The sequence below is a fragment of the Triturus cristatus genome, chromosome 11 (assembly GCF_964204655.1).
Source record: "Triturus cristatus chromosome 11, aTriCri1.1, whole genome shotgun sequence".
Lineage (NCBI taxonomy): Eukaryota > Metazoa > Chordata > Amphibia > Caudata > Salamandridae > Triturus > Triturus cristatus.
This window is the reverse complement of record NC_140594.1, coordinates 129,051,483-129,074,785: the sequence shown is the minus strand read 5'-3', so window position 1 is coordinate 129,074,785 and position 23,303 is coordinate 129,051,483. Positions and strand designations below refer to the sequence as shown.

At 46.9% G+C, this 23,303-nt stretch overlaps 1 protein-coding gene across 1 annotated transcript in view; it reads right to left on the bottom strand.

Annotated features, from left to right (window-relative positions):
* The window catches only part of COQ5 (coenzyme Q5, methyltransferase), a 45,188-nt gene that overhangs the window by 2,181 nt on the left and 19,704 nt on the right, over positions 1-23,303 (bottom strand). Inside the window, exons 5-6 of the mRNA XM_085636402.1 lie at positions 3,779-3,867; positions 1,889-2,000 (exon numbers count right to left, since the gene is read on the bottom strand). Coding sequence (XP_085492528.1) covers positions 1,889-2,000; positions 3,779-3,867 — 201 coding nt within the window. The remainder of the gene's footprint in view (positions 1-1,888; positions 2,001-3,778; positions 3,868-23,303) is intronic.

Below are 23,303 nucleotides of genomic sequence, written 5' to 3'. Positions count from 1 at the left end.
GCAATTTGACTGACAAGTGGCTCTTAAGAGATCCTTTTCCTTCGTGGTTCACTTCTACTGCGCCTCATTTCGTAGTCCTATCTTTAATCATTGATCAACATTTTATTCATTCATCTCTTTGTTTCCTTACATTTCTATGTACATAATCCAAGAATATCAGTTCCGAAATAACATCCATTTTGCAGGAATAAACGTGCTCTTCTGAACTCTTATTGACAAAGTGCACGCTCCCTTTTTGTACATATTTTGCAATTCTTCTTTTAGGTAATGATTATTTTTCCGAACAGACAAAATATACTCCATTAAACCATTCTTTGTGTCCTGTACATGGCCATCATCAAATAATATAACCCTTGGAGCAGCTTACTTGAGAGTAAATTATTACGATAATCATGAAATAATCACAGTTGTGCTTAAATCTAGTCACTTCTAAAGATCTTTTCCAGCATCCCATTTTTGTGGGCATTTCTAGGTGCCAATGCAACTTTCCTGATAACATCTTAGTCTTCCTTACTGAATAGCATCAGAGATATTCATATCAACTTGAAAGTGCCTCCAAATGGTTTAAAATGCACGGTCACAGTGGCAGATGTTGGAGGACGGGATGCATTTTCTATGCGGGCACAGACTTCTTCACAGCATCCATCAAACAGAGGTGTAGAATTACTATTGTACGAGGTCTATGACATAATATTTTGGGGTCAAGGACACATTTTTTGGTAATTTGTTCATAGCACAAGTAGGCCCAACCCTTTGTAGCAACAGCCCTTTAACTGTCAGCTTACAATGCCACAGGAAGGTTATGGGGAAAAAAGTGCCTGCAGAAAAGGCAAGCTAGGCATCCATATGTAAAAGATGTTCAAAATGGTAAACAATATATAGTTCATTAACCCCTTCGCCGCGGCAGGAATTCCGCCGCGGCGCTGGGGGGGTTTGGGGGCAGTTGCGGGTCCGCTGTGCTCGTGACGGAACCACTCCGTCACGAGTCACGGTTGAGCTGTGCTCATGACGGAGTGGTTCCGTCACGTCTCCGCCCACTGCGCTAATCGCCCGCACAGGCGGGGAATTAGCACCGCGTGGGCGGAGCGGCCGCCAACGGCCGCAGCATGACGGAACCACTCCGTCATGAGCACAGCGCAACCATGGCTCATGACGGAGTGGTTCTGTCATGAGCGGGGAAGGGGGTTAATGCAAAGCCTTTTCTGATTAAGTAAGCGATCTAAGGAAATACAGTGAACTGTAAGCTCAACAACATTACTGACAGTGGTTCCAATATAAATATTGTACAATATTGCAAAAATTAATAATATGTGGATATTCGTAATTCTCATGTATAATATGCAAATATATGCATAAAAATGGAAGCAAGACGCATCATTGTTATTACAATGCGCTGCAAAAATCATAATCAATGGGTGAAAAAACGAAACAAATGCTTACAGCTATTTTAGTGGCATAAAATGGCCAGATATGCAGAATTCACATTCTCGGTTCTGACATCAGGAGGACAAACATTTCACCTCCAAAAAACAGGTGCAATGGCCTCCTGGCAAGGGCCCTGGCACTTATTTATTTACAAATGAAGCATGATCCTATTAAAAAACAAATTGTGAAACGGTATTATTGTAATTAGCATGTTATTTCCTAGTAGAGAAAAGGCACTAATGATGCATGGACACGTGCAAGTTTGCTAAAACCCTATTGAAAGAAAAACACGCCAGGGGATAGACCGCTTGTCTCACAAATGACGAAATTTGTTTCTGTACTTGCAGTCTAAATCACAGAATCCTAGATTGTTGTAGGACTACATGCAGAAGATGCAATAAACAATCTGGGGCGACAGCATTCGCCTTGGCACAAGTTCCCCAATCAAAGCAAGACAATATACCTGGGCCGGGAAGCGTCGGATGCTTTCCACGAGGTACTGGTACGACTTCCAGTCCCCAGCGATCACCTCACCAATAACCGGTATCACTTGAAAACTGTACAAATCATAAAGCCTGGGAACAGCAATGACATAGGAAAAACAGATTATTGGGAGAACCTTGAGTAGCCGACGCAAAGCTGATCCTCCCCATTATTAGACTAACTTCCATCTCTCATTCCAACTACGCAGAGAAGTACAAAAGATACATAACATAGGGAGTAAGACATTAGCAAACAAAATGAAGATTGTGCAGTATCCTCTAAATCTACAGGGTTTGAGAAAAGAAGGCTGGCGCACCGAAAAGTTTGGGGCAGGAGAAAGATATTTACTAGCAATGTCATCAATTAGCTTAGAGTGAAAGGGCTCAGCTTGGAAGAAGGGAGAGGGGTAGCAGGACTAAGGACTGTGAGGGATTATTACTTGGATGACAGCAATTCTGCTTCACATTGTGCAGGGGGAACATTTGTTGGATTCATCCACAAACTCGCCCCTCTCAACCACCTCCCTCCCTTTATCCCTTCTCATCCTCAAGGCATAGGTCAGCAAACTCCTTATAACATCATCCTCTCTTACGCCTCCCACGCTCTGCTACCCTAACCCCATCCTAGGACCCAGAGTCTGGAAGACCAGGTCCTGAATGAACCTCCCCAGCCTCACCCCTGCTTATGCTATCCCATGAGAAATACTCCCAGGCAGGGCCCTAATCATTTTCCTCCTCTCGTACATATCCAAACTGACCACCTCATTCTGCAGATTTCGTTCTTCAACCTGTACCTTCAGCCTTGCCAACTTTATCAGAACCCACTTGTTTAACTTTCTACTCCTGTTCTGATGACCCCCAAATTCTCCACTCTTCAAGAACAAAAGGCCACTGTTGTGAACGTATGGGAGACGCTCTGATCTTTAGATTTTCTGCTTCAATTTCCCCTCCACTTTGACCTAGTCTACCCTGCTCTGTACCAACCAATATACACAAAGCTTGAGCTTGGCCTGCAAACCAACAGCCCAGCTTCTGATTTTTGCTGCAGAAAATATTTGATGCTGCTGCCTGTTAATCACTGCATGCCACCTTCTGTAGTATATATGGCAGATTGGATAGCCTCTACTGTTTTTTCTAAAAGATTCATAGTAAAGTACTCGGTCACTCATTAGGTCTTTTTCACTATGTATAAAACTGCTAATAAATAAACTAAGACCCGTCCCTACATCACCTTGCCACAGGTCGAGCACACCAGGAGGAGTACTACCATGTTCGTACTTCAGACTTTTAACAAATCTTTAGCCCTCCCATCTTTCCCATACAAGTTTATTGTTGTCAACACCTTTCTTTCCTCTAATTAGCCTGAACCCAACCCTAGAGCTCGAATTCCTTTACAGAACACAGACACCGTCAGTAACTTCTCTTCCAGATATTTAATTGTGAGTGCCTGTAGTGCATGCAAATAACACCTTCAAGAAAACCACCACCAACCTAGAAAGAGTGTCAAAGCTTTATTCTTCTTAACAGCTGGCAATGTCAGTGTGTAAAGCTCTGGACTCTTCCCTCGTCCACTACTCTGCCTTCAGTACTCACTCCCTCAGCTTTCCAGAACCCAGCTAACATTCTCTGTGACATCAGGCATGATCCCATAGTTAACAACACGAGTAACACAACATCACACAATTCCATCAAAAATTCAGGTCGATCTTTTCACAGAACGCCCCAACACTGAAAAGACATGCAAATATTTATTCCAACATTCTTCTTCCTATTACTGTAATGGTTTACAAACTTCTACCAGCATTTACAAGAAACACATACAACATCCATTTGAAAATTTTAGGTAAAAACACAAATCAAGCACTACAAACCTGGATGCAAGAGGGTTAGTCACACTGCTGAACTCCAAGCACAGAAATTGCCCTCCAGGTTTCAGCACACGATATGCCTCTTGAAGTGCCTGAGGGAGGGAAAGAGACTTATTGCTTATGTTGCCTGGGCGCAATCATATGGCTATCACAATTCTCTCATTTGCTGTTCTTTGGTACAGATCAACTTATGCTTCTAACTTTGCAGTGACAACACCATGAATGGATGCATCATCCGGAAATACAATAATAACGTTAAAAACATTACTAAGTTGAATGTTACAGTCGTTCACAGTTACGGAATGGTGAAATACATTTTGCTGGACTCTGGTATGAGGGAACCACACACTCTGGGTCTAAAATGAATACCAATGAAACCAGCCTAACTACACAACAGCAAATTGTAATCACTCCCATATGCTTAACCGATGTAAAGCCTCAATTGATTTCCCAGTGAAAGGTTTTAGTTAGATGTGGCTCATGAATTCACAATATGTATTGGAAACTTGGTTGTTTCGTGGAAACATAGTAAACCCATTCTTTATGCCAACATGTACATTAAATTGGCCAGATTCATGCAAAAGTTGAGACGAGAAGACATACTTGTTAGAAACTGGGTCTCTAATTGGCAGTGGTTTGCACCCTGTCCACGTAGGGACACTCGCTTTAGTCAGAGTAAGTAATCAGCACACTAAAAATAACCCATGCTCATTGCCTTGGTAGCTTGGCAAAAGCAGTTGGGTTTATCCCCAAAGGCAATATGTAAAGTATTTTTGTACACACATACAGCCACACCACAAAAGTACTCCACACCAGTTTAGAAAAACAGGCAATATTTATCTGATAATAAGAAGACCAAAACGACAAAAATCCAACACACACAAATCAAGTTATGGAGTTTTACATATTAAATAAAGGTCGAGTTCTTAGAAAACCATAGCTCCGACTGGGGCTATCGGGTCACGCTTGACTGGGATAAATCCACAAGTTCAGTCTCACTGCGAGGGAGCCGGCGGGATACAGGAGTCCCACAGACCACAGTACAGTATCTTGGATGTGTCAAAAATCAACGATGATGAGAGGAGAAGGGGAGATGAGGCGCAGTGAAAGTAGGCGATGCGTCTATTCCTTACTCGTGGACAAGGTCACTGGCACCTCGACACTCGGGGACAGTGCGTTGTGCAAAGGAGGTGAGGCATCACTGTAGCAAGTGAGGAGTAGGTTCCTGGAGGCAGTGCATGGTCATGAGCCGCTAACATCCGGGGATGATGCAAGGCGCAGGGGAGGTGAGGCATCTGTTACAGGTCCGATACCTCCGTACCTTACTGCTGTACGGTATCGAAGTTGTTGATCAAGCCGCAAGGTCTCCGTTTTGCGCCATCGAAGTCGAACCACTGGGCCACAGTTGCGGCATGCGAGTCAGAGTGGTGCATCACAGACCGCGGTGGTGCGGTGTTCGGGACTCCCAAGCTGGTTGCGCTTCGGAGGCGCTGGGGCATAGTTGGAGCCTGCACTGTAAGTCGTGGTAGTTGTGTAGAGCGGGGACCACAGAATCTGTGCAGCACGGCATCAAAGTTGCAGAAAGGCTCCGGTTCCCAAGTCGCTCGGCGTCTGTTTCTTCTTGTAGCAGGGAAACTCACTTCCAAGGGCTCAGGAACTGGAGTTTGCAACACTTGGCAAGTAGGGCTCTCTGCAAATGAGCCCAAGTGCTATGTATGAAGTCTTTATTATCCATGAGACTTCCAACAGGAGGCAAGCTCAGCTCAAGCCCTTGGAGAATCTTTAGAAAGCAGGATGTAGAGAGCACTAGTCCAGTCAACTCACTCCCAGGAAGAGAAGCAGCAGGCAGTAGGCTACCACAGCAAAGCAATTGGCAAAGTGGCAGGCCCTCCTGGCAGCCCTACAGCTTCCTTTCAGAATGTCCTCAGTCCAGAAGTGTTCTAAGTATATGGTGTCAGAGCTCCAGTACTTATACCCCTTCTAACCTTTGAAGTAGGGAGACTTCAAAGAATGGTCTTTGTAGGGCACCAGACTCTGCCTTTCCTGGGCCTGGCTCCAGACACACTACAGGGAGGAGAGACTTCTTTGTGCGGGGAAAGGCACAGCCCTATTTAGGTGCAAGTGTAAGCTCCTCCCACCACTCTTGCTCAGGCAGGCTCATCAGCCTGGCAATGGGCCATCAGGATATGCGGGGCATACCTCAACTTCTTTGTGTGTGACTGTCTAGAGTGAATTCACAAAGCCCAACTGTCATCCAACCCAGATGTGTATTCCAGGGACAGGCAGATGCACAGAATGGTTAAGTACGAAAATGAAGTCCTTTTTAGGTCACGTCTGATCCAGCGCTTGCGCTGATCTGGCCGAGACATTTTGTATACAGGCTTTTCAAAGTGCTGCGGTGGCCTAAAGCTACAGTGCACGTGAACGTGCACGCGCGCAGCACCATGTGTCTTTCCTCCGTAGCGATCGTAATCACGATCACTTTCACTTTCGCGGCCGCGCTAAAGATTTAATTATGGCTCTGGTGTATTTCTATTTTGATGCATATCTCTATCTTACAGATAGGTAGCTGGAGGGGTTAAACATGCATTTGTCGAATAAAAGTGCTTTTTGTGAAGAGATTCTGATGCCACTTATACCTGCCTAAACCTTTTAATTGCATGGTTATGGTGAAAACAAACTGTTCTTTAAGTTTTTTCGTGTGTACGTTGTGTCTTCTCTTTCTATAATTTTGCCCACATCATTTTCGGATTTACGTTTATAATTGGGACCCTACAAGCAAATCCGATCTGAGTGCCCTGACTCACCATCCACTTTACCGGCCGGGCAGACCCGAAGTGAAGCCCTGTCCCTTCTCCTGCTTCTCGAGTGCACCTCTCGACAAAATCAACCGTCTATGAACTTAGCCAGAACTTTTGAACTTATACTGACGCCGTTCATGTAACAGACTGCATTGTACTAAGGTCGACCGAAGCCCGTGGGGTGCAGGGGAGCTAGAATCGCAGCATAAAAAAACTCTTCAAAGTCTAACTTGCTGAGTCACAAAACAAGCGGCTATGACTTTCTATGGCGTATTTGCATCGAAAGCAATCCCCTCAACTATGGTAGAAGAGATTCTGATGCCACTTATACCTGCCTAAACCTTTTAATTGCATGGTTATGGCGAAAACAAACTGTTCTTTAAGTTTTTTCGTGTGTACGTTGTGTCTTCTCTTTCTATAATTTTGCCCACATCATTTTCAGATTTACGTTTATAATTGGGACCCTACAAGCAAATCCGATCTGAGTGCCCTGACTCACCATCCACTTTATCCACTGCTGCACGCCTCACACTGCTGCACGCCGCACACTGCTGCATGCCGCTGCACGCCACACACTGCTGCATGCTGCTGCACGCCATACACTGCTGCACGCCACACACTGCTGCACGCCACACAATGCTACACTCCGCACACTGCTGCACGCCGCACACTGCTGCACGCCGCACACTGCTGCACGCCACACACTGCTGCACGCCACACACTGCTGCACACTGCTGCATTACTCACTGCTGCATGCTGCACGACACTGCTGCACGCAGCACACTGCTGCATGCCGCACACTGCTGCACACCGCACACTGTTGCACGCCACACACCGCTGCACGCCGCTGCACGCCACAGTGCTGCATGCCTCACACTGCTACACGAAACACTGCTGCATGCCGCTGCACGCCACACACTGCTGCATGCTGCTGCACGCCATACACTGCTGCACGCCACACACTGCTGCACGCCACACAATGCTACACTCCGCACACTGCTGCACGCCGCACACTGCTGCACGCCACACACTGCTGCACGCCACACACTGCTGCACACTGCTGCATTACTCACTGCTGCATGCTGCACGACACTGCTGCACGCCGCACACTGCTGCATGCCGCACACTACCGTACGCCGCACACTACCGCACGCCACACACTGCTGCGCACACTGCTGCATTACACACTGCTGCACGCCCCACACTGCTGCACGCCGCACACTGCTGCACGCCGCACACTGCTGCACGCCACACATTGCTGCACGGCACACACTGCTGCACGGCACACACTGCTGCACGCCACACACTGCTGAACACTGCTGCATTACTCACTGCTGCATACTGCACGACACTGCTGCACACAGCACACTGCTGCACGCCGCTGCACGCCACACAGTGCTGCATGCCTCACACTGCTACACGAAACACTGCTGCACGCCGCACACTGCTGCACACTGCTGCACGCCGCACACTGCTGCACGCCGCACACTGCTTTTATGCGAGTTTATGCTACTGACATTGTAAATGACAATGCCTTTTATTTGTTTTAAAACCAAAACATAAATAAAAGGCATTGTAATTTTACAATGCCAATAGCTCAAACTCTTATAAATGCGAGACCTATTGCATTGCAAATGCTTGTTAAAAGTGGCATTTTCAGACCTGCAATCCAAAAACCACCTACACTAAAAGATGCGTTTTGAAAATTGTGAATCTAGAGACACCAAACTCCAATTTTCTATCTACTCCCGATTGGAAAATACACTGGTACGATGTTACCAGGCAACTCCAATGCAAACCTATGAGAGAGATCGACCTTGCTGTAGTGAAAACCAAATTTAGCGTTTAATCACTACTAGGACACGTGAAACTCATAAGTACATGCCCCACCTCTTAAATACACGGTACCTTGCCGATGGGGCTACCAAGGGCCTACCTTCGGGGTGCCTTACATGTAATAAAAGCGAAGGTTTGGGCCTGGCAAGTGGGTGCCCACACAGGAGCTACAGTGGCAGGCCTGAGACAGGTTTGCAAGGCTACTTATGTGGGTGGCGCAATTAGTGCTGCAGGTCCACTAGTAGCATTCGAGTTACAGGCCTTGGGCACACACGGTGCACTGTACTAGGGACTTACTAGTAAATCAAATATGCCAACCATGGAGGAACCAATTACCATCAGGTTGTAGACACAGAGCACTTACACTTTAGCACTGGGCAGCAGTGGTAAAGTGCCCAGTTTCCTCAAGCCAGGACAAACGAAATTCAGCACTCAGTCATTTTACATGAGAGCCAGTTACGTTACAGGCGGACACATTCATTTTTTTGTTCGGCACGTGGAGTTTAAGTGATTTGCCCAGAATCACAGAATGTGGAGCGTCCCTGCCAAGACTCGAACCCAGTTTCCCCAGCTACGAGTTCGACTGCCATAGCAATTAGGCCACATTCTCTCCTCATTGCTGCAGACACTGGTACTCCCATTATGGTGTTGAACTTATTCCCTCAATTCTCAGCATTATTATCAGGTCTTTGAGTAAGCAGTCATTAGATTTCCAAACCACGGTCCTACCCCGGATGTCACTGTTCATCCCAGAGATGTGTGGGATGCCATCGGGGATTAGAGAATGCAATTGGTCCTGTTCTTCTTCCTGTAGCCAACTAACATAGGAGTAATGTGAGTAGTTTGAGTAGCCTTGCAAAAAGGGGTGCTTATGTCTCCAGCTATCCACCAAGCCCAAGTACTGCATTAGTCTCTTTCCCGTCTGAATGTCTGTAGGATCTGTTTGATTCTATCCATTTCCGTGTTCATAACATCATTGAAATCCCCTGCTAACCAAGTGGGCCCATGGCTTTCTCTGCCATCTTTGGCAGTGGTGCGCATGGAAATTCTTCCTCCCCCACATCTGGTAGAGATTGAAGCAAGAGATAACTAGAACTGTTGTTACTGCCCATTCAACAATATCCACCTGCTAGCTAAGGCCAGGAGCTAGATAAGGAATCAGCACAATTGAAGTCTCTTATGGTCTTCTACCAGAAAATGGATTTCTTATAGGAACCAAGCATACATGTCTCCCCTTTTTATCTCCTGCAAAATCGTGAAACTTTGTTGTGGTTATTTAAGACCCCAAATTATTAGTTATGTGCTTATCGGTTGGAATTTCCTGTGTATGGTTTATACTTCTTATGTCGTGTAGTTCTAACTAATCTGTAGGACATGCACATTTGTTGGGACAACATAAACGTTGGGTGAGGTGCCTGTACTGATTTAGAGCACCCTGCAGGATATGTTGGCCTATAGACCAGCTAGCTCACAGTACCACCACAAGCCCCCCTAACCGTACCAGGGAGCGAATGGTTTCCGATAAGCACTGAACAGGACAACCTTGACCCCTCAGGGATCGTGGAAACAGATCAGAACTTTTCGCTCAGTCACTCGTGCTCAGAGAAATATACAGAATATACAGTGGGATGTTTTCAATATAGTTATTGAACCAACGTTATTCTTATATAGAATACATGTGCTGCGTTAATCAGAAGGCAGAAGCAGATGAAAGTGATTACAAGCACTAAGGGCCAGATGTACGACCCCTTCATTTAGCTCCTCGCAATTTGCGACACACAGCGAGTCTCAAAACGCGAAGCGCTAAATGAAACGTACAACAGTGTGTTTACACTGTTTTGCGATTCCCAATGGGATCTCAAATTGCAAGGCTCATTAATATTAATGAACCTCTCGCAATTTGCGAGCCCATTGTGAAGGCCATCCCTCCCAGGGATGGTGGCCTGCTGGGCTCAGCAGACCACCATGTCTGGGACTGCTTTTTAATAAAGCAGCTTTTATTTATTCTTATTTTTTAATACAGCCTGTTTTCCTTAAAGGAAAACGGGTTGCATTTAAAAAAACAAATTTAAAAAAATGAAACGTTTTTGTTTCATTTTTTAAGGGCAGGCAGTGATCCCTGGGACCACTGCCTGCCCTTAAAAAATTATTTTGCATGCATTTGAAAAGGGGAAGGGGTCCCCTGGGGACCCCATCCCATTTGCAAATGCACTACCACCTACTTGAAGTAGGTGCTAATTGCGAGTGTTTTGCGACCGCAATTGCAGTCGCAAAACATTAGTACATTGTTTTGAGACTCGCTATTTGGAAGGGAACGCCCCTTCCAAATAGCGAGTCGCAAAACCTATTTAGCGACTCGCAAAAAAATTGCGACTTGCTAAATAGACTATGTACATGGCCCAATATGTTTTTGCATGCGCAAACAGGTTCGCAAACCCGTTTGCACATTCAAAAACGGGTCGTACATAGCAGCTACAGTTCTACCATGGTGCTAAAACAGTGTATATATGCAGGCATTTAAACAAGTCAGTTAAACAAGTCAGTTATCAGGTGTACTCCTACTATGCAAACCCTACTGTAAGTATACCTCTTGTGTGTGACTAGGTGCAGAGCCAGGAATCTCCCCAAGGGAAGATCCAACCCCATTACCTGGCGGGAGAGAATAAAGGACCCCGTCTTAGTATCAAACTGGACACCCCTCATGAGATGTCAGACTACTGCATGGTGAAGTCTCAGCCTGCAGGGACCCTCGGTGTCAGCTGAAGTGCCTCCTCTGTTAATCTATCGGGATGCTCATTATTTATAACAGAAAGCAGCCTTGCGATGTACGTTGTAGATTAGCGATGTTATGGACATGTAGATAGCTCTGTCACCCCATGGATGAAGATAGAAAAACATTTGTACATAGTGCGTAAAGAGGCCTTATACATGATGTTTGAGGCATCGTGATAATGTTGTGTGAAGCTAGATGTGTAAGCAAATTAGTTTCAGAGAAACAAATCCAACATTGTTGTGTATGCAAATATGTGCAAAAGTTCTCGGCAGACATTTTATTATGAAAAAGAGGACAATGTAAGAAATGAGCAGCTTCACTACATGAGCCTAACCCGGGAACATAACACTAAGAGTTTGCCTTTAGTTGTTCACTCCCTTTTCATTCTTATCTAGAGGCTTCATTGTGTTTTATGTCGTGGCTGCTGTGATATTTCCCTACCCAAGGATAGATGGTCATTCATCCTACCCAACTGTGCCCCACTTACCACCTCTCCAACTTACTGCCTCTCTTTAACCACAATTCTTTTTAACCCCAAATCCAAAGCTGTATAGTAACATTTTGTTCCAACTGTTTGCCTCTCCCCCTAAACTTTGGGCGTTAGTACTATGGCGGTCAGTAAGACTGCCGTCCACTATTGCGGCAGTCAGGAGACCACCCGACAAGCGTATGGTCGTCCAATCGCCACATTTGGACAGGACCGCCTTGCTGGCAGTCGGAAAGCGCTCCTTTCCATGGCAGCTTGTGCTGCAGTCCAGCAAAAGCCGCTGTGCAAAGGGGAACTTCCTGCACTTCTATGCACTGTGTACCATGCACCATGTGGTGCAAGGAGGTGTGTGGGGGCACTACATGTGCCCCCTGGTTCACTTTACAATGGCCCAGGACAGACGGGGCCCTATTTGGGGCCCCCAAAGTCCATTTCCATCAGCTTTTCCATGCCAGTCTTTCCGACATGAGAAGGCTGTTGGAAATGGGAATCTTATCTTGACGGTGGTGCCTGCATCGGCACCGTCTCAATTTGGGATTGCGATTCCAACCGTTGCCCAGTCAGGATCAGATGATCCCGTCGCAGGCGGAGGTCTTTCCCCCTCAACTGCTGCGGTCCGACCACCTGCATTGTAATGCGGCGGTCGGACCGATGGCCTGTCAGTGGTGGTCTGACCGACATCAAAATCAGGCCCTTTGCTTCTATATTGCTACTCCTTCCTCGTTTAACGTGGATGCATGAAGTCAAACGGAGTTGAAGGGAGGGGTGGAGGCGGGGTTGTTGGCAAGCTTGGTGTGTAGATATATATGTGTGTTTTAAGGAGCCTGTGACTCCACGAGTAGAGTAAGAGAGAGTTTCTAGAATTTGCCTAATAGGCTCAAGTGTGTCACTTCCTCAGAGCCAGTGAAGGGCACATGATCTTAGGGACGCAGAAATGTGGGGAGATCAACAGTCTGGACCGGTCCAAGCCTGGTTGCACTGGGGCCTAGTCAGTGATGTCCTGTTTGCAGTCCTGGAATTAGAAAATATTTACTCCCGGAACCTGTAAATTGGAAGTCAAGGTATGGCAGATGAAAGGGGGTGGAATCACATGGAGTAATGCTTGAAAAACAGAGTCTGACAGTCAGCGTAAACATTTATGTTAAAAAAAAATCTGCTACAAAGAAAAATTTGCAACAAGGACAAATGTGATATTAAACCTTTTGTAGCTTACTTAATTGGTCACAAAGAGGCTTCTTTGAAAGTATTTTACGGAGTTAAGGCACCTGCTGCAGAATTCTTTAAGTGCTCAGCAATTTTGAGGGCATTATCATGGTGGTAAGATAACTCTGGAAGTAAATGCAGTTCTGGAGAGTTCTGGGTTTTATCCAGTCACAGTATTCACACATAAATTAGCATACAGGGTTAATGTGCCTGCTGCAAATCACATCTTCTAACATACACAGCACAGATTTTGTTATTTTATGTAGGTAGGCAAGCAGGCTATTGCAATGAGAGACTGTTGTTCCTTTCATTTCATTTCATAAGTTGCAATCCTCATATAGTACAGTGATCTATTTACCGGCATCAAGCAGTAGAAAGAGCATGAGAACCGTAAGGGTAAACAACGTTTACCCCAAAACTTTTTCAACGCAGGGAATCACAACGCGGTGGTTACTTGCGGAGGGGGGGGGGCGGAGGCAGGTGTTGGATTTAAAATCCAACACCTTCCCTAGTGTCCGCACAGACTGGAGTTGGAATAGTAAATTACACTATTCCAACATCCAGCGCCCCCCCCCCCTCCGCAAGTCGTTGTTCCGACTTGCGGAGTAATGGTATGCGGAATCACAACGCGGTCGTTGTAACTACCGCGTTGTGATTCCCTGCGGGGATAAAGGCTATGGAATAACGTCATAGATTCAACTATAAGTAATGATTGTAGATTCTTATTATTTTCTTGTCATTCTGTTTTTATTCTCAAATTGCAGAGAAGGGTTATTTGGGAAGTAATAAAGTCTTGTTAGTATTGACATCCCGTATCACTGCATTACATTTTATATCCTGAACGTGTGTTTCTTCTGACCAGTCACTCTTGACATATGAGGTCTACAAATGTGAACAATGTGATTCCTACACCTTATAACCCTTAATGTCTTATGTAACATTTTGTTGCTTTACACACTTGTATCATTTACTGTGTCTGTGTGTGATGTAAATTGCTTTGACTCCCTACACTGGGATGAGTTGGCGCCATAAAATAAATTAATAAAAAAAATTGTAGGTGTGAGAAAGTGCCATCTTTCTTGCATGGTATGCCCCCACTTTTTGCTAAATTGCTGAATGTACTTCGATTGAGTGTACCCTGGGTTCCTGCCAATCAGGTGCCCAGGGCCTATGTTCCTTCCCTAAACCACACAAACTCCAAATTGGCAAACCCTAGCCACATGTCAGCCCCTAGTAAATGGTACCCTAGGTACCCAGGGCCTTGTGACCAGGGAAGGCCTCTAAGGGCTGCAGCACTCATTGTGCCACCCTCAGAGGCCCTGTACCCTTACACACACACACTGCCCTTGCAGGCTGAGTGTCTGGGTGCAGGACAAAACAAAGAGTCGACATGGCACACATCACTGTGTACCATGCCCATCACCTACACTGCCAAGGCATATGTCAGCCACCCCTCTAGCTGGGTGCATTACGCCTATGGTGTGGGCACAGGAGCAGGAGCCCTGTGCCCCTACAGTACCCGGGTCCATTCCTGGGCACTGTAAGTGCAGTGCTGTCATTTAAGAATACATGGTGCTGAGAGCTTGTCAAACACGAGCTCCACAGCACCATATTGGCAACACTGAAGCCTGGGAAGTTTGGTATCAAACTTCTCAGCACATTGAATCCTACACTGGCATCAGTGTGGGTTCAATGTGCTGAGAAGTTTGATACCAAACTTCCCAGGCTTCAGTGTTGCCAATATGGTGCTGTGGAGCTCGTGTTTGACAAGCTCTCAGCACCATGTATTCTTAAATGACAGCACTGCACTTACAGTGCCCAGGAATGGACCCGGGTACTGTAGGGGCACTGGGCTCCTGCTCCTGTGCCCACACCATAGGCGTAATGCACCCAGCTAGAGGGGTGGCTGACATATGCCTTGGCATGTGGAAAGAGTGTGGAGTGCAGTACAAGTTTACTACACCCTACCACCCACAAACCAATGGCCTTGTTGAGAGGTTCAACAAGACATTGAAAGGTATGATCATGGGACTCCCTGAGAAACTCAAAAGGAGGTGGGATGTCCTGTTACCATGCTTGCTTTTCGCTTACAGGGAAGTGCCACAGAAGGGAGTAGGTTTCTCACCCTTTGAACTTCTGTTTGGTCATCCTGTAAGGGGACCACTATGTCTTGTAAAAGAGGGCTGGGAGAGGCCTCTTCAGGAACCCAAACAAGACATAGTGGACTATGTGCTTGGCCTAAGGTCCAGAATGGCTGAGTATATGGAAAAGGCATCCAAGAACCTTGAGGCCAGCCAGGAGCTCCAGAAGCACTGGTATGACCAAAAATCTGCACTGGTTGAATTTCAACCAGGGCAACAGGTGTGGGTTTTGGAGCCAGTGGCACCAAGGGCTCTCCAAGACAAATGGAGTGGCCCTTACCCTATCCTAGAGAGAAAGAGTGAGGTCACCTATCTAGTTGACCTGGGCACTAGCAGGACACCCAAAAGGGTCATCCATGTGAACCGCCTTAAACTCTACAATGATAGGGCTGACATCACCATGCTGATGGTGACTGATGAAGAACAGGAAGCAGAGAGTGAGCCACTCCCTGACCTCCTATCCTACAGCCCAAAAGATGGGTCAGTAGATGGTGTGATTTTCTCAGACACCCTCTCTGCCCAACAGCAGACTGACTGCAAGCAAGTCTTGCAACAATATGCTAGCCTCTTTTCCCTGACCCCTGGTCTGACAAGCTGGTGTACCCATGATGTGGACACTGGTGACAGTGCACCTGTCAAGAACAAAATCTATCGACAGTCCGATCAAGTCAAGGAAAGCATCAACGCTGAGGTCAGCAAGATGCTGGAGTTAGGGGTCATTGAGCCTTCAGAGAGCCCCTGGGCTAGCCCAGTAGTTCTGGTCCCCAAACCTCATCAACAGGGTGAAAAGAGAGAGATGAGGTTCTGTGTGGACTATAGAGGGCTCAACTCTGTCACCAAGACAGATGCTCACCCTATCCCAAGAGCAGATGAACTGATAGACAAATTGGGGGCTGCCAAATTTCTCAGTACCTTTGACTTAACTGCAGGGTACTGGCAGATTGGCATGGCCCCAGGAGCAAAAGAAAAGACAGCATTCTCCACCCCTGATGGGCATTATCAGTTTACTGTGATGCCCTTTGGGTTAAAGAATGCCCCTGCCACCTTCCAGAGGTTGGTGAACCATGTCCTGGCTGGGTTGGAGTCCTTTAGTGCAGCTTATCTTGATGATATTGCTGTCTTTAGCTCCACCTGGCAGGATCACCTGATCCACCTTGGGAAGGTTTTAGAGGCTCTGCAGAGTGCAGGTCTCACTATCAAGGCATCCAAATGCCAGATAGGGCAGGGCACTGTGGTGTACTTGGGCCACCTTGTAGGTGGAGGCCAGGTACAGCCCTTACAACCCAAAATCCAGGCCATCATGGACTGGATAGCTCCAACAACCCAGACCCAAGTCAGGGCATTCCTTGGCTTGACTGGGTACTACAGGAGGTTTGTGAAGGGGTATGGGTCCATTGTGACCCCCCTCACAGAACTCACCTCCAAGAAAATGCCCAAGAAAGTTAACTGGACAGTTAGTTGTCAAAAGGCTTTTGACACCCTAAAAGAAGCAATGTGCTCAGCACCAATTCTAAAAGCTCCAGATTATGCCAAGCAGTTCATAGTGCAGACTGATGCCTCTGAGCTAGGGATAAGAGCGGTCCTATCCCAGACCAATGATGAAGGCCAGGACCAACCTGTTGCTTTTATAAGCAGAAGACTACTCCCTAGAGAGCAGCGTTGGAGTGCCATTGAGAGGGAGGCCTTTGCTGTGGTTTGGTCCCTGAAGAAGCTGAGGCCATACTTGTTTGGCACTCACTTCCTAGTTCAAACTGACCACAGACCTCTCAGATGGCTAATGCAGATGAAAGGGGAAAATCCAAAACTACTGAGGTGGTCCATCTCCCTACAGGGAATGGACTTTGAAGTGGAACACAGACCAGGGACTGCCCATGCCAATGCAGATGGACTTTCCAGGTTCTTCCACTTAGACAATGAAGACTCCATAGGACAAGGTTAGTCTCATCACCTTTCGTTTGGGGGGGGGGTTGTGTGAGAAAGTGCCATCTTTCTTGCATGGTATGCCCCCACTTTTTGCTAAATTGCTGAATGTACTTCGATTGAGTGTACCCTGGGTTCCTGCCAATCAGGTGCCCAGGGCCTATGTTCCTTCCCTAAACCAAACAAACTCCAAATTGGCAAACCCTAGCCACATGTCAGCCCCTAGTAAATGGTACCCTAGGTACCCAGGGCCTTGTGACCAGGGAAGGCCTCTAAGGGCTGCAGCACTCATTGTGCCACCCTCAGAGGCCCTGTACCCTTACACACACACACTGCCCTTGCAGGCTGAGTGTCTGGGTGCAGGACAAAACAAAGAGTCGACATGGCACACATCACTGTGTACCATGCCCATCACCTACACTGCCAAGGCATATGTCAGCCACCCCTCTAGCTGGGTGCATTACGCCTATGGTGTGGGCACAGGAGCAGGAGCCCTGTGCCCCTACAGTACCCGGGTCCATTCCTGGGCACTGTAAGTGCAGTGCTGTCATTTAAGAATACATGGTGCTGAGAGCTTGTCAAACACGAGCTCCACAGCACCATATTGGCAACACTGAAGCCTGGGAAGTTTGGTATCAAACTTCTCAGCACATTGAACCCACACTGATGCCAGTGTAGGATTTAATGTACTAAGCACCCCAGAGGGCATCTTAGAAGATGCCCCCTTACAGCTAACTTGCAATCCACGTCTGCTCTGAGGCTGCCCAGGCTGCCACACAGCAGACACGTTGCTGGACCCCTGGGTGGGAGAGCCCCTGCTCTCCCGGGCCTGCAACAATGCACATCCTGGGTGAGGTGAGAAATCTCCTCCCCCAGGATGAGCAAAGGGAAGCTTCAAAGGCATGCCGCCAGTTGGAGTTTCCCCAGGCCACTGCAACCCCCCACTCTGGCGGGAAGCTTGGCCGGAAACCCCATACAAGGACAGGGGATGTGCCAGCCTGCCCACCCCACCCCTCAGGTGGGGGAGGCGAGGTGAAGCACATCTCCGGGCTCTCGCCATCTTGAAGATGGGAGGCCCTACCCTATCAGGATTAGGCTACTGCCCCCCTCCCACAGGAGAGAGGCAGGATAGGGGGTGTACCCACCCCAGGACAAGGACCCATTGGTCCCTGGCCTTCACCTACCTGTAACGCCCCTAAATCTAGTATTTAGGGGCCCCCTGAACCTTCCTTTCTCAGATTCCAGATAGAAAAACGATAAGAAGAGCAAGAAGAACAAAGACCTGCCCTGCAGCTGCTAAAAAGAGAAGAAGACACCAACTGCTTTGGCCCCAGCCCTACCGGCCTGTCGACTCTCGAACCTGCACCAGCGCGGCATCCCACGTGGCCAGCAACCTCACCAACCCCGGAGGACCTGGCTACCTTTTAGCTCTAAGCCCCTGGGACTCCCACGAGTAGAGGCTCTACTCAAGAAACCTACTTGCTATCCCTGGCACCAGCCCGGGACCGCGGACCCAACACACTCTGCACCAGCCAAGCCTGGCCAGTGCCGGAGTGGACAAAGACCCAGAGGACGACCCCACGGCGACTGTGACCCAGAGTCCGGCACCCAAGGACCCCCCTCGACATCCCGGAAGAAGCCTGCAGCCTCAGAACCAAGTGCCACCCCAGCCGCGATCAACCAGAGGGTAAGATTCCCGACGTCAAAAGGCACCCCTGCACCCGGCGCCCTGCGGCCCCCTGTGCCCAATCCCGGGGTACCCACCTAACCTACAACTACCCAACTTACCTCTCGAAGTGGTGGTGGCACCTGAAACATCCTCGTCCCCGAGCCTGCAGCCTCTTTCCAAACCGGAACATTCCCATTGATTTCCATTGAGCGCCCTAAGGCTCAAAAGCACCCTGCACCCAGCCGCCCGAGTGGCCCTGGCAGTGCCCTCTCTACTCTAACCTACTTCCCCACTTGCCCTGAGTAAGTGACCAGGAGCCCAGCTCCCACAGCCGCGTGGCTTGCCAGACAGCAGCCACCAACCAAGGCCCCCCTATCCCTCATAGGATAACATTGGGCCCAACTCTCTCTGCACCCGGCCGTCCTGAAACCGCTGAGGGTGAACCAACTGTACCTACCTGACACTGGGGGACCCCTGAGTCCATGCCCGGAATTTCAACACTACCAGTCGAGTACTTACCCTTAAACCGCTAACTTCATTTTCCTCATAGGGTAACATTGGCTGGCTTTTTCTTCAAAAATCTTCTAAGTGTGAACTTTTCAAAACTGCAAAAATTCACCAAAAATCAGCCAAGTGACAAAAACGAATTTACTCACCTGCTCCTAGGTGAGCTCCCAGTGCTGGATCTTGGTGCCCAGCCCTGACTCTGAAAAGTGTTCACAACTATACTTACTTCTAACTCATTTTTCTCCCATAGGAAACCATTGTCTGCTTTTCTGGGAAATTTCTTCTAAGTGTCTACTTTTGCAAATTTGAAATATTCTTTTAAAATCGTACCATTTCTGCAAACGAAATTACTTACCTGCTTTTGATAAGGACCCCAGTCCTGGGTCTAGGCACCCAGTCCTGGATTACTAAAGTAACGATTAAGTACTCTACCTGCAATTTGAATTTCTTGCCATAGAGATCCATTGAATGTTTTCTGTGAAATATTTTCTAAGTGCTAACTTTTGAAATAGCTAAATATTATTTAAAAATCATTACAGTTATTAAGTCGACTTTCATCACTTGATTCTGAATACTGACCCCAGGCTGGTTCTAGGATCCCGACCTGGAATTCCAAAAGTAATCTGAAAAGTAATTTATTACAAATAACCTGAATTTACCATTGAGCTCAATGCATTGTTATGTTTAGGAAATAGGATTGTTTATTGCAACCAACTGTGACTGTTTACACAAATGTATTGCTTGAAACAAAAGTATTTATATTCAACCCCTCATTCTGAGAAAGTATATTTTTACCCCCTTTGTGGTTCTAAAAATAAAACAAGCATATATTTTATATATACAAATCATTGGCCTAGAGTTCAGTTATTGAGTGTGTGAAACCATTTGCTGACTGAGTGTGTACAATAAATGCTTTACACTGTCCTCTGGTACTGCCTTACTGCTCGACCAAGCTACCACTTTTGAGAGTAAGGTCATACCTAACTTTGACCTCTATCAGCCTCTGGGGGACTGTGGACTCTGTACACCCTGTACCTATTAGGGAACAGTATATACAGAGCCACTTTCTCACAGTAGGTGGCACTTAAATCATTATTTGTTTAATTACTCCTCCACACAGATGCATCTAGCTTTCTTACAGAACATGCACACCTCTTACACAGGGGGTTGAACAAAGTGAAAAACCTTTCTCCAACTCAGTTTCTCTAAAGTACTTGTGAAATAAGAAGCTGTATGCTTTTGTTTCCTTCCACTGCATTAATGTCTACTTGTTGGGTTCAGATGGCTCCAAGTCAGAATGCTACTTCAACAAAAGAAGGGCTAATGGCCCTTTAAAAGAGGGCTAAAATCAGACTTTTTTTTGGGCCCACCTGGAAGTGCAAATAAGATGGCCCCCTTGCTGCCCACACATTGCTGCTCAGAACAGAAAGTAGACATGTGCGGGTGCTGCTGAATTGAGTCCCGATGTTGGAAATTGACACTAGGGCAAATTCAGCATATTTACGATGGTCGGTTGGATCCCAGATCTGGATCAGAAATAGTTGCCAGAACTGGGATCAAGAGAGATCACCAACAGTTATGAAGTGTACCACAGCGACCCCACCAGCCGACTTATGAATAAAATAAGAAGCATGGTGGATGAGGCCATCACCAACGACTGGATCACGAGACATGAAGCCGAGTTTCTCATCAATGACAACCCCCGTACACTCAGGTTCTATACCCTTCCCAAAATCCACAAGGATAAAACACATCCACTAGGAAGACCTATAGTGTCCGGTATCGGATCACTCTTGGAGCCCCTGTCGCAGTTTTGCGACTGGTTCCTTAAACCGATCGGCCAGAAATCACCCTCATACCTACGAGACACGAAAGATGTCCTTTGCCATTTACGGGACCTGGAGATAAACACCACTGAGGATATATTCATAACCATGGATATCGAGGCGCTCTACACGAGTATCCCGCAGAGACGCACTCTAACTGTTGTAGAACATATCCTACTAAATATGGAGTGGGATTTTACAACCCCGAGACACTTCATCCTCGAATGCACAGAGGTGGCCCTCACTGAAAACATTTTTGAGTTCGATGATATAATATACCATCAGATCAAAGGCACTTCCATGGGCAGCACATTTGCGCAGAGCATGGCATGCCTTTACGTACATCAATTTGAGGAGGATTACATCTTCAACCAGAGTAACCCCTATGCAGCGCGACTGAAGACCTGGAAGCGCTACATAGATGACGTGCTCATCATATGGCATGAAACTGAAGAAGAAGCAACGATGTTCATACAATGGATTAACACCAAGGACAAACACTTGAAGTTTACACACTCCATTGATAAAGAGCATGCTGTTTTTCGGGGACCTGGATATCTCAATGACTACAGAAGGGATCTGTACCAAAGTACACAATAAACCAACAGACAAAAACAGTTTGTTATACGAGAGTTACCACCCGAGGGCCCTCCGACAAAATCTGCCCGTGGGCCAGCTCCTCCAAATACGAAGGAACTGCTCTAATATAGAAACATTTAATGAGCAAGCTGAACAACTGGAAGAGAAACTTTTGGATCGCAACTATCCTGCAAAAATGGTGAAGAAAAGGGATAGGAACAACCACCGGGATGGACTACTGGAAACCACAAACAAAGAAAAAACAGACAGGGTAGTTTGTGTCACTACTTATGCTCCTGTATCAAATCAAGTTCAAAACATCATAAGAAAGAAATGGCACATTCTGAACAGCGCAGACAAACAATGGACACTTCCCCTTTTTGCGTTCAAACGGAGTAGGAGCCTATGCGACGATTTGGTCCATGCGGAGATACAGCAAGAAGAAACAACAGACCAAACCATACTCTGGAACCATCAGAGACCGTAAGAACACTTGCCATGTGGGAATTGCGTATCATGCCTGCTGACTTCGACAACCAAAGAAGTGGATATAGGCACAGGCAACCCATGGCGATTAAAGTACTTCAGTAATTGCAATACTGAGGGTGTGGTATACTTACTGACATGCCCATGTGGCCTCAGATTTGTGGGCATGACCACAAGGTAAATAAAGACCCGTATAAACGAACATCATAGCACGATCAGATGTAGCAAATCCAACGCCAAGTTAACCAAACACTACCTTGAAAAAAAACACAAAGACACCGACCTTGGATGGGTGGTCCTGGAGGTCATGAAAAAACGTAAAACAGACATCTAGAAAGCTCTGCATATCAGAGAGCAACATTGGGTGTTCCGACTCCGCTCATGGGTGATTGGCCTTAATGATGACATTCCTTGGCTACAGATGGGGTAGTGAGAACTGACCTTTTTATGGATGGGTCTGTCCACTGATTTTTAGATATGAGTTGCCTCTTCAATTGTATATATAAGGGAGATACATGACCTAAAAAACGATGGAATTCAAGGGAGGTGGAGATACTACGTGAGAACTGGCTTGCAAAACCCCCCCATTTGCCCACGAATTTCTGTTGGCAAACAGGAAACAGGGTTGGTACCACTGAGGCACATTACCTAGGTTGGTTCATATAGAGTAGAAACTGGTGTGATACACCCTATACCCACCATGGGGTTTGATATCTGGGATCATACAGCAAACTTTGTCAGTTCCACTACTTCAAAGGGGCTCAGAGTTCCGGCCCAAGAATATTTATTTATTATTTTCTCATTAATTTTTGAAGAGTGGTGGTCTTTTAGATAAGACAACATAATTAGACAATTGCAATTTTACCGAGTGCTGCCGCGCAGGCACGAGATGCCCTCAACCACATCCAGACATAAGACAGGCAATTCTGCCAGTCAATACTTATTTCCTTCTTGGGACACTTGCACGTGAATCAAGCGCCGCAGCGCAGGCATGACACACCCTCTGAGAGCGATGCCCAATTTGTCCATCATCCACTAAAGGCCGCCGCGTAGGTACAACATGCGTACTTAGTGTGTCAACAAGTCCCAGATCAGGTAAACGCCTGACCATTTTCTGGGACACCAGATAAGAGCGCAACACCAGATGTGCCGACATACAGATAAGACGCGCTCACGATCTGTGAGGCACGCCCCGAACCAGGTGCACACCAGGCAGTCCGTACAGAGCTGAGTGTGACACCGGATACCTACATACATCACAGCGACATCTAGAGCGCAGGTCAGGCCATATTGGACCATT